Below are 12,946 nucleotides of genomic sequence, written 5' to 3'. Positions count from 1 at the left end.
GTAGAAAGTGGTTTATAGCAACATTACCATCAACCTGGCAAACTCACCACCATCTTTCTATGACTTTCTATAACTCCGTGTGCTGACATTAATCTCAAACTGCTCATTTTTATTTACATCTAGAAGATAAAGTAATATACATCTAGTCATGGTACCATGAAAGCTAACAACTTTGCATTTTTCCTTTGGAAGAGCATCCAACAGATTTTTCTGTTATAGTATAGAAACTACATGAATAATCATCTTGATACATTTTATTTTAAATATTATTAATTTTAAACTTAATTAAAAGAAATGCAGAGACTGATGAAATTATTTGTTCTATAGAGAATTTTTTATCTACAGGAATAAAGATGCTTAAAGAAAAAAAGCTCACACAGAGAAATTTATAAGCCTGACTGACCTATTTGGTAATAAAATATCAAAAGGTAGATTCCATAGTATTTTAATTCATTTGAAATAGACTTTAGAGGCAATAATACTCAGCTTGAACACAGAGGTCTATAGATATGGACAGGTTTGTTTCGGAAAAAAATTCTACCAAGAAACATAATGTAACATGTACTCACTTCAGTGAATTCAAAGAAGCAAGATAGTAATAATTCACCTTCTACATTTTTAAATATATCGTATGAAATAATGAAAACACCACACTAAACTGTACCTCACTGGATCCTTGAGGAATACAACAAGGCTTATTTATACTGACTTTTCCATTAATCAATTTCCCTTGGAACATGCTAATAATTTAATTGTCTTATGAAATAGGTTCACTTTAACAAGTCCTCCTACAACAAGCTCAACAAATTACCTTCACCATATTTTATCTGAACATTGTAGTGTATGTTTGGTTGCACAACTAAATAATTCCAAACATTTTATAGCAGATATATTTCCACACATTTTTTTAGGTTTATACATAAAATCAAACTCTGATCTAGAGTTTGCATTCATGCAGAACTGGGGTTCCCTGCCTCCCCAATGCAGCTGCCTGTGCCCCTCAAATAGCCTCTCCTCCAAGGCCTGGGATGTGCAGTGGCAAGGAGAAAATGGAGAAGCAGCTTGAACTAACAAAGCCAATTGTGCTAGCCAATGTGCTAGCCAATTCTCTTCAATTCCCCCCTCCCATTGCAGACATCCAGGCAACATCCCAAGTCTTTCCAAGGGTCCCACAACCCACAGGAGAAGCTTTTTAGGGCTGTGGCATGAGCATCTCCAGTCAGTCAATCTCCAGATCCAAACTCAAACATATTCCTGTTAAGGTTTTGATGTTATACTATTACTACGACAAAGATAGACAAACAAACAGAACAACAAAAAAGGCACCTTGCTATAATTAGACCTCCTAGAATATTCAATGATTAAAACAAATGAGACAACTGTAAAATTGTATCTAATTCATATTCCTGTAGCATATATTCAATTATTGGTCTTCATATTTGATCAGTGATTTGCAGTTTTGATTAGCTCTCAATAAAGTTTAACCAATTTTGTAGTCTACCCTTTCTTTAACAACTAATCATAGATAGTTCCAGTCACATTTTCTGTATTAAAACAAGTCCAGGAATAGATATTACATGTGTAGATTTCCATTTAACCAGTAAACTACTTAGATCAGAAATGATTAATCTAAAGCTTGCAGGAGCAGAAAAATTGTCAAGTTAATGGACTGTGTAGCATAACATCCATTTTTTTAAAAAATGTGTGCATTATATATACCTTTCGTGTTTTGACTCTTACATGTATTTTTAAGAAATGTATACCTAAGGTTTTATTGCTTTTATTCTGTGATGTCTTATTATTTTACATTTTTGTTGGCTGCCTTGAAAGGTGGGATATAAATATATAAAATAAATAAAATTTAAAACGTTATTCTTTACAACATTATATAAATAGACATATAGAACTGCATAAGAACCTTGTTTATGCAACAGGGAAGAAAGGAAAATGTTTGTCTTTTAAACAAAGATCTTTTCCTTACATTTTTAATCCACTCACAAATCCCAGCAACAGAGTTGTGAGAAGCTGAGTAGTGAGAATGTGAGCAGCTGCTGTTATTAGAACTAAAAAGTCTGTCTAGTGCTTGAGACTGAGAGACCACATGTTCGGCTGTCCTCTCATCTTGCCATCCTCACCAATTAACTATTAACATGGAGGGCTGGACACATGCTCTTGGGGGCTCTTTAACAGGCTTCTTGGAGACTGGAACAACTACACAGCAGGGCTCTGGGAACTGAGTAATGTAGGATATAGGAAAACCTCAGCCGCTTTGCTCCTCCTAATGACAGTTTGCTCTGCACTCAAGCACTCTGTTAAGTTATTGCTTAACGGAGAGAGGATGCTTAAAGTTTAAGCACTGCTAGAAATGCTTAAGTTTCATCTACTTGGGCAAATACATCAAAATAAATAAATGCAATAATTATTTCCTGTCCTCAAGTCTTGTCACAGGAAGGTTACACATGGGAATTTAATATTAAATCAGCAAAATATTTGAGATAGAGGGACCCAATAATTAAGTAGTAAAATAATTCAGTTGTAACAACAGGATTAATGCTAGGTTTTATTCTGATTATACTTTTATATTGTAGTTTTAAGCTTTTATATTTTATATTATTTTACACTGTACCTTGAGGTTTTAATTTTTATGAACTGCCCAGAATGATTCAGCTATGGGGAGGTATAGAAATGTAATAAATAAATAAATTCTGTCACTTAGGATAGAAAGTAGATCAGGATCTAATAATAGATCTCTGGGTGATTTACAGAAGAAAGGTTTCTGACTCCCAATGGTTTACCAATAGCAACAACAAAATGATCCCCACTCTCCCCAAATTAGGCTGCTGAAATGAAGAAAGCTTGGGGTAATCAGGACTGGACTTTTGTGTGAAAGGACTGTACGTGCGGTTTAGTGAAAAAGAATTCCTAGGCTCAGAATGTGTCCAGAGGCATCTTGTTCTTTAATTCTAAGTGTATGCCTTTTGTACCTGGCTGGTGGATGGATCTTGGGGTTCTATTAAAGTACAAAGGAGATCTGAAGTCTGCCTACCCTATGACTTAAAAATGTGTGTAGTTTTTAAAAAAATATTTGTTTATACCAATAGTTAAATTCAAACTTTCAAATTAAAAGGCACAGATGAAAACTATGGGCCTGATCTAGTTGCGTGGCCCATACCCTATTGAATCCTGTTGGCAGGCCCATCCCCTTACTACTCAAAGACTCAGGCACACACAGAGATCACAAGGGGTCCCTGCAGGGAATAGGTCACTGTATACATCCAATATCCCCCTCTTGTCCTCGCGCCATGAACCAAACAAGTTACTTATGCTCGGAGCATAAGTAACTAGCATGATGCAGAAACAGGGTTTGGAGAGAGATGTGGGAGGCATGCATGTACCTCCACTTCCTTACAAAGCTCCCTCAGATTGCCTGTTCATTTGCTCATGTGCTTATATTGGCTGGCATGGGACAGGGAAAACAAGGTTCTATTAACTCCCTGTGGGATTCCTGTATCTGCAGATACTATGTCTGTTTTTGACCATAGTTCGTTGGAACCTATAAATAAAAACTTTGAACATACTTAGTAGTCCAAATGTATTTCTATTTAAGTGAAAATAGTTAAACCATTTGTTTAGCTATGTGCTGCTTGCATGCAGTTGTGTGTGGGGATTTCAGAAGCAATTTCTGATAGAATCTTGTGGGGGTATGATGAGAAGGGGGAGGCCAGTGCTTTCAGAGAGAAAATGAGTCAAATGCATTTCTGTCATTTTGTGCATCTCACTGCACGCTGGATCATGGCTATTACGAAGCATGCTACACATCTCTAACTAATCATTATACATACACCAAATTTGCAACAGAACTAATTATGGGGAGTGTTTTGTTCTAATTTTGGTAGAATACAAAAAGAGCTACTCAGGAGCTTTCTCAAATCATGTGCTATACATTTCAAAAATGAATAAATGGAAATATTCCAGGTCATCTAAAGTCCACTGGCAAGGGCAATTTGAAAACTGCCAGAACCTGGCTATGTGCATGGGTGTCTCAAGATTAAATCCCTTCTTTCCATCTGTGATGTTCACATGGAACTAGGTTAAAATTCCTCTTAAAGTTCAGACCTAATATATCAAACGTTGTTTTCTTTATCTGCAAGTCATTCATTTTTGCAAATGAAGTAGTAGACTGATCTTACAAGATTTGTTCTTGATAAAGCCATACTGGTTGCTGGCCTCTATTTTACAAATGCTGATACATTGGTTAATTATTCACTTGAATAGCTTCCCAGATACAGAAATCAAACTATCAGGTTTGCAATTTCCCTGGCTTTCGGGGTGGGGGGGTTGACAGAAAGAGATATACATGCTATATTTGTTCTCTGTTAATCTTCTGGGACCATTCTCTGTTAATTCATCAATATGATAGCTAGACATTTGAGATGTGCCCTTCTTGTGCCAGTATTGCTAAATATCTGTGTCAAATGAAGTATTAGCCTGGTCTGCATGTAACACTAACCCATGGTTTATTTAAATCATGGTTTGTTGCCTTACCCAGGGTTTGTCTGGCAGATGATTGAACAAATCATTGTTTGTTTTCTCAGTCCCTAGGTTGTTTGTTTCCTTCCTACTTCACCTGCTCCCTTCTTGTATCACAACTGCCTTTGTGGCACTGCAGTACTGACATGTAAAGAGGCTGGTTTTCTGGCAAAACAACCCATGAACAACCCATGACTCTGGGTTTGCATGTAATGACAACCCACGGTTTAAATAGTCCACAGTTCATAACCCAAAAACAAGCCATGGATTCTCTTCATAGGTTGGTCGTGGTTAACAACGCATAGTGAACCCATAGTTCTGGGTTCACAAATAATGACAACCACGAGTCAACAAACCATGGTCAATTAAACCATGGTTCATCGTTATGTGTGAACCAGGTCAAAGTCCTGGTTCACATGACACAACAGCCCACTATGGGTAAATTTACCCCCGGGGGTTGTTGCATCATGCTGAGCACCTGCGGGCTTGTTTTAGGGTTATTTGAGGGTTGCCTAAGTCTAAAACTCCTGCTGCCTGGGTTCACATGACATGACAACCCATGGTAAGCTAGACATCTGCAGGTGCCATGCAAAAATAGTGCCCATGGGCACGCAGCACAACATGACAGCCCCTGTGGGTAAATTAACTCACAGGGGGATGTTCTGTCATGTGAACTAGCTCACCAAGTAGATCTGCCTTATTAACATCTAACATCATAGCTTCTAAGTTAAGCAGAGAACCTAGCAAGTTCTTTGTCATTGCTTTGCTTCCAATATCTATAAACCTATTCTCATTGACTCTAACACCTTTATTTTACTATCCTGTGTTCCAATATATACTTCCTTTAAGCTCCCTTTCAATTTTCAGATAATAAACATATTTGTGCTGCTGTAACTGTTTTCTGTGAGTCTTCACGGACTTTTTCAGCAGAAGTACTGTTTATTCAGTGTAACCTTTTTCAAAAAATTACCTGCTCCCTTGTACCCCCTTTTCCCATTCACCATATTTTTCCGTAAGACTAAGTGCCTCCAAAATATTTATTTATTTATTACATTTATATCCCGCCCTGTTTCCTCCTTAAGGAACCCAAGGCGGCATACATAATCCTCCTCCTCCATTTTATCCTCACAACAACAACCCTGTGAGGTAGATTGGGCTGAATGCTAAGAATGTCTTAGTATGGATTACATCAGCTGTCAATATGTTAACTTAACAAGATGAAAAGAAGCTAACTATTTTACAACTGAATTTAGTTTCTATCCAGTATGTTTTATGCTAGATTTACCAATGCAGAAAATTCAAAAAACAATTTAATCATTATTTCTGAAAACATTCTCAGTGTTATACAATTGGAAGCACCATTGCTATTCAGAGGACTTAATAAGAAGGGAAGGAGTCAAAGTTGAACATGGGAACTTGCTATACCAGTTCTGGAAATATGATATGTTTGATATGATCAATTTGATATGTTTCTGCAGAAAGTATATTTACAAGGATGCAAGGACTGATAGGTGCCTCCAGCCTCCTTGAGAATCACCATCCATCATAACCTGCTCAGTCTCCTAGGTATGGTAGATGACTTCCTCCCAATGTAAGGGGGGCTAAGAGTTGCTCCTTCCTAGCACATGATGGCTACTACTATTTCATACATGCAAAGAAAACAAACTTTGGAAACCAACCTCTTACCTCAGCCTACACAGAATAGCTTGAGACTTTCTTGTCATTTATTCACGTATTTATCCCATACTTAAGGGGGTACTTGAGAATTGTTGACTTAAATTCCCGCAGGTTCAATCCAAAGATTGTGTACCTAGAAGGGTGCTTGCATACCCAACCTTTCTCCTCCTCCTGTTACTTCCTGAAAAGGTTCTTTGGAGTGGGGGACAATATAAGCTGTGAAATGGGAGACTGCTGGGGGAAGGGGCATTGCCCAAAATTTGGACAATTCCCCCTTCCCACAGCAATCGCTGCAACACAGCCCACATTGTTCAAGAGAGTGTCCTGATCCTCCAGTGAGGCTTTTCAGGAGGAGCAGAGGGGATGAGAAACATTAGTTACACAAGTGGTCTTCTGCACACACAAGCTTTAGATTCACCCCATGATTCTCCCATTTTTGAAATTCAGACTCCTGCTGTATGCATAAATTATAGATACTGAAACTATTCACATATTGAAAGTACTATGGAAGTTATAAAAAGAAGTTTGCATCCCCACAAAAATGGAAATTAATATAGATGATTGCTTAAATGGGGAAACTAATTGCTTTGATGTTACCCTTTTTATTGTTAAGTATTTTGAAATTTTAATTTTAAAAATATTTGTCACACACAAATCTCTCTACCACACTCATGGTAGTTATGCAAAAGGACTGTATATATCACCTTTTGCAGACTGAATGTTTTTATCAAATCAATGCTAGCTACACAAAGGGAAGCAAGTTTATGATGTTAAACGCTTAGTATGTAACAACTACAATTCCTATCAATGGATCCTCACAAAACTGCCTTCTGTCACTATACGCCTTATTCCATTGTTCTTGACAAGAACCAGGTATAATAACCCCCACCCAACCCAAGTATACCAAGGGAAAGATATTTTTGAAATTAGTGGTAGTGGCAGAATATCCAAATTATTATTAAAGTAGTAATTTCATTTTATTGTAATCTGGATTGCAGGACATTTCCTTTAATTTGAGAAGGCTATCCATATCTCAAAAAGATGGCCTTCTCAGTTGTGGCAATCTTGCTGTGGAAAAGCCAGCTCCAGGTTTGTTTGTTTTTCTGGCTTAGATGGAACTGAAAAGTTAACCTCTCTTCTTAAAGGGCATTACAAAGAAACTCATTCATGTTAACTGATTTAAAATACATAGCCTTAGATGGCCCATAAAACCACTACGGGCAACTAGATTTACTGATTAAATCTTTTAGGCAATTTAAGGGGCTTCACTGTGATGACCGAAGCAGCTTCTTAAAGTGCAATCTTAAGGTGCAAGTACAGACAGAAAAATGTCCTACAATTCCCAGCATTCCCTAGCCAGCTATGTAGGACTTTTTTTCTGTCTATACATGCATAGGATTGCGCCCTTAGTCTCTCTAAATTGTTGGGCCGGCCTGACTACCAAAAAAGGGAGGTCGGTTTGGTTGATGACTTTTTTGTTTAAATTTGTTTAATCCTGACTGTTTTTGTTTGTCTTACTGCTTTGTTAACTGCAACTACCCTTTGCATCAGCCAGAGGAATATGACATTTTAGAAAGAAATGAATTAATTTAAAAAAACATGTTCTAACCAGAACGCATGTGACTTCTCATTTATTTAATTGGGAGACAGTTAATCAATTTTTTTTTAGCAGGGATTGGAGCCTAAATCCAAGTATTGCTCTTAATCTGTTTTTGCTTAATATATTTGGAAATTGGTATTCAGGAGTTTTAAATTAACGTTTGGAGATAAAATACCAGAACCAGTAAGAAAGAATAATAAAACGAATCGATGTGTCTGCATCTAGTAACCAAATTGAGGAACAGATTATGTAATGGTCATTATTGGTCTCTTACTTCGTGTTGCATTTTTGAGGCACAATGCAAGATCAGAGACAAGACCCCCATCCCTTAAGAGAAGGGCACAGTCTTGGCTAACACAAATGTTTGATTGGTCACCAAGCCCAGCCAAATTTTCTGGACCTATGAATATTAATGCTGCCTTCAGAAACTATAGTTTCTACATTCTTTCTTTTATTAATAAAAGATATTATAAGACAAAAATTACAATGTAAACAACAACTAAGATTGCCCATGACTATTATGATTCATTCCTGTATATACTAGATACTGCCAAATCTCAATTTCTGCAAAAGACCTTTGAAGATAATTTGAAAAATCTTGAAAGGAATATTATGCTATTTTTTAAGGTTTCTGTTGAAAAGCACAAAAGGGTTAAAGTTTTAAAAATGTATTAAGATTCATTCACTGCTTCATTTAAAAGCAATGGCTTGGATCTCACAGTATCTTGCGTGAGCGGAAAAGTACTTCTGTTCACACAAAGAAGCCCCACACCCAAATTTTGCTGACTCTCCAATCCCCTTACAGCTCCCTGCACCCTTCCAGAGGGACCCCTGATCCTTAGGAATGGCTGCTGGAGGCATGCAGGGAGATGCAGTGGGGAGGTGGAGCCAGGAAAGCCCCACTGTAAAAGTGGAGTTCCACTTCCATTTCTCTGCATCTAACCCATTATAAATTGGGTTGGAAGTACTGAAAGAAATGCTGCCTTCTAATAATGCAGCTCAGTTTTATTATATGAAATAAAAATAATCCAGAAATGCTTGCTACTGAAGAAATACAACTAAAACAAGGTGGAGTTTTGAAATTCATTAACACCACCTTGATATATTCTGATCATTAAGTATCCATTGCCTTGTTTTGTTTTACCATACCCACCACTATTAGTTATAGCAATTGGACTAGGCCTACCTGGATCAGATGTGCTGGGATAGTGATGATGCATGCAGTCAAAGATGTTCTGAGAAGGCCACGGAGTGCATACAGAAATTTTGTGAGGCTATGAATATTTTGTGGATTTTCAGTACAACAAATATCATCACCCCATAGAACTGAACCAAGGCTCTGAATTCCAATTCTCAAAATGTTTCTTTGTTTTTTCTACCAAATATGAAAAAAAGAAAACATATTTAGTGGAACCTGAAACACCGAAAGGGAGAAATAAACTCTGGGGCATTCTTTCATTGTGTGTGAGGAGTGCAGTGGTGATGGTAGTGGAGGAAATGAAGGAACCAGTGAGCTGGGATGGAAATCTGAGAGTAAAAGGCACTGGCACTCTCAGGCTTTCCTTTAGTTGTCCAGCAACATTCCCAGAACTAAAATTAGGAGATATCCAGAGTCTTCTCCATGATTTGGATTTTCTCTCATTTCTTCTGAGAAGTTAATTCAGCTGGGGGCAGGGATGGACAGGACCCCACTCCCTTGGGCAAGGAGCAAGGGAGGAAGGAGTGGGGACATCATGGTCACAGAGAGCTAATTCTGTCCCAAACAGCTTTACCAGGGAAAATGTTGTCTCCCACTCTGAAAAACATGGTCATCCTTGTCTCAAAGGGCAGAAAAATAAAAACTTAAATTACTGGACAATCACTGAATTGAAGGCATTTTAGTTATTTAAGTATTAAGTTGTATCCAATTAGCCCCTCCCTCCAATGAAATGGCTTAGGCCAATAGAACACAGAGAGGGCTAGCAAATCCCTGCAGCGGCAGCACCCCACCCCCAAATTTGCTCTGAATAGTTGAGGGACCCTCCAGACCAGATTTTAGTGGGGCATGGGGAACTGTTGGGCTGGGAAGGGTAAAGTCCCAATGTAAGAGTTGCAGTTAGCTTGTGTGATGTTGGATTTTGCCCTCTGAGTTGTAATTGGTTCATTATATTTGCCAGACACAAAGGTCATGGGTAAATATAAAGACAATAAGGGCAAGGATCCGTTGTTCAGTGGTAGAGCACATGCTTTGCATACAGAACATCCCAGCTTCAATCCCTGCCATCTTTACTTTTAAAAAAATGATCAGTTAGCAAGTGATGGACCTGTGACACTGGGGAGCTGTTGCCAGTCAAATAGACAGTACTGACCTAGATAAACAAATAGTCTGACCAAGTACAAGGCAGATTTGTATGTTCCTATGACAATTCCCTACAGAGATAATACTATTTTCAAAAGAATACTGTCCCAGTCAAACATAGGTAATCCGTGCTCAAAAGATAACCCCTTGTTAGGTGTGCCAGCAAGACTCTGGCATGGTTGACACATAACGTTGACTCATGGTTTATTTAACTCATAGGTTGTTGTCCTACACAAGGTTTGTTTGACAGACGATCGAGCAAACCATGGTTTGTTTTCTCAGTCCCTGGGTAGTTTGCTTTCCTCCTCCTTCGTCCACTCCCCCTCCCATCCCAAATGCCTTTGTGGCACTGTAGTACTGGCATGTACAGCAGCTGGGTTTTTTTTACCGGTCTTGCCTATCAGCTCTGTAGCCTAGCAAAACAACCCACAGTTCTGGGTTTGCACATAACAAACAACCAAGAAATCACAACCCAGCAACAAACCATAGGTTCTCTTTCTGGATTGTTTGTGGTTAACAAACCAGGCCTATGTGTAATAACACCTGTGTTTGTCATCCAGGGCTGTTTGTGTGGGACTAGGCAGAATCAGAGCTGAGCATATGATTCTGACAGTTGAACATATCAACTGTCAGCTTTAACAGAACCTATCATCTGAATATGGAATAACTATATCCAGGCACCCTGTTTCTTTACTAATCCAATAGGTGATTGGTGCTCTGCAGGATCTGTGAATCAGGAAGTTTAGCAATATCCTTTAGCCCCTTTGTATGTCCCAACATCCCCAGAAATATGCTTAGCTGGGACAAGGAAGAGGTCATTTTCAGTGGCTGCACCGATGCTCTGGAATTTCCTCTTAAGGAAGCCTTCTTTAATGATCTTCCTCTGGGTGATTAAAACTTTCCCTTTCAGGTAGTCTTTTGGGCCATGAGTGATTGCCCTCTCAATGTATTGTTTGAACTTGCTAGAAGCTGTTTGATTAAAATAATTTCAATGGCTGTCTGTACTATTTCTCTTTTTATTCTATTGTAGTTTTTTACTGCTACTTTTAGTATTTCACTGTTATTTTATAAATGTTAATGTTATTTTAATGTATTGTTCTTAGCTGCCTGTAGCTTGATTGAGAAAAGGTGGCATATAAATGTTTTAAATAAATAAATACAAACATACATATCTTAAGTAATAAACAAGAGAACTATTAATTGAAACCAACTGTTTTTCTCCCTCTTGCTTTAAAACATATACACGAAAAATGCTATTCTCCATGCCTTAAAAATGGCTTCATCCACCTGCGATTTCTAGTACAATTTAAAAAAAAAACTATTGGGGACATACTTAGGTGCTATTTTTATCCTTTACCCAGTGTCTGAGGAAAAAATTATTATTAAACCCTTTTCCGGTAGCAGGTTATTTGCTGTCTGCTCCCAGGGTTTTCATGTCACTTTGGTGCTGTTGCTTCTGATATTCTATGATTTCCTGCTTCCAAAGGACCTGTCATCGTGTTGGAGGAGCAGCTCACCATACTGTACTAAGGGAACTGTTATGACATGCCTGTTGCTATGGCAACCAAAGCAGAGGTGCCTGTCAGGGACCAATTTACTTCTCCAGAAGGGCACTGCTACTACTAAAGGGAAAACATGCCTGCTCATAAAACCAGGAGAATTCTGCTTGATAAAGATTAATAAAAACAATGCTAGAATACAGACGCATTTAAGAAAATTCAGATTTAAAGAGGTAAGTTAACCAAAGATTCAAATGCCAGAGTGTTGCATTACTGTTTGATTTTGGACAGAATAAAAATATCAGAATTAACACTGCAATTAACTTCATGGTACTTTAATCAATTTTGTAAGTACCAATGGATATAAAATCGTAATAAATTAAATAACATCCTACACATCTTATTTTTATCTTTATGTAACCTATGCATTCTCTCAGAAGTCGGCATTATGTATCGTACCACAACAAAACAACAGAACACACTTTATTTCATATAGAAAAAAACACTCAAAAATGTGTGTGAATGTAAGCTGTGCAGAAGGCAGGGCTGGCATGCAGCATCCAACATAATCTAAGGGGCCGTAGCCAAAAGTAAAACATTTTCCCTCCCACACCTTTCCACAACTGAACAAAATCGATACTATATGCATATGAACATGCCTCTGGATCTTGGCCTATGAATCAGAAGTTTTGCTCTTACTGTATAAAATTTAGGGGATGATACAGACAGTCCTCAGCCATCTGATGAATGCAGCTTTTCATCCATGGGAGAGGCGCTGGTGAGCAGTGTATGTGAAGTATACATAGAGCAGTGTACATGAAAGGGAGTGCCAAAGACATGATGTGAGACAAAATTGTGCCTTTGGAGGGGTGGGGGGTTTAACAGCAAAACCAAAAATTATAATCTTCAACCATTTTTGAACACCGACTCAAATTCCATGTTACACTGAACACATATGACTTATGGAGATACAATATTTTATTAAGCTGAGTAGTAACTGACTAGAAAACTCCTTTATTAATAGATTAAAATTGCATTTGTAAAGCCTGCTCACATTTGTGGAAATCTGTACAAATCTGAATGTATCAGGTTGTCTGACATGACTCAGACTACTGGTCCATCTAGCCCAGTATCTAGAACTCTGACTGGCAATGGCTCCCCAGGGTCTCAGCAGGAGCCCACTTTCAGTACCTGCTACCTGATCCTTTAAGCGGAAATGCCAGAGACTGAACCATCTGAATACCAAGCATGTGGTCTACCAGTGACTATCATAAAATGTATTTTAATCACAGCCAGTGTTCT

General features: G+C 38.1%; 1 protein-coding gene across 16 annotated transcripts in view; it reads right to left on the bottom strand.

Moving 5' to 3' along the window:
- The window catches only part of ELP4 (elongator acetyltransferase complex subunit 4), a 273,599-nt gene that overhangs the window by 188,848 nt on the left and 71,805 nt on the right, over window positions 1–12,946 (bottom strand). For all 16 annotated transcript variants that reach the window (XR_014790629.1, XR_014790626.1, XM_084853055.1 and 13 more), the window contains one exon: window positions 8,994–9,182. Coding sequence is in view for 14 of the 16 variants with exons in the window: in XM_084853055.1 (XP_084709181.1) it covers window positions 8,994–9,182 (189 nt within the window). In the remaining 2 variants the exon portion in view is untranslated. The remainder of the gene's footprint in view (window positions 1–8,993; window positions 9,183–12,946) is intronic.

The sequence above is a fragment of the Heloderma suspectum genome, chromosome 1, assembly GCF_057233095.1.
Source record: "Heloderma suspectum isolate Gila_16-S chromosome 1, 16-S_ref, whole genome shotgun sequence".
NCBI lineage: Eukaryota > Metazoa > Chordata > Lepidosauria > Squamata > Helodermatidae > Heloderma > Heloderma suspectum.
Note: the sequence above shows the minus strand (reverse complement) of the source record. Positions and strands in the feature narration are given on the sequence as shown.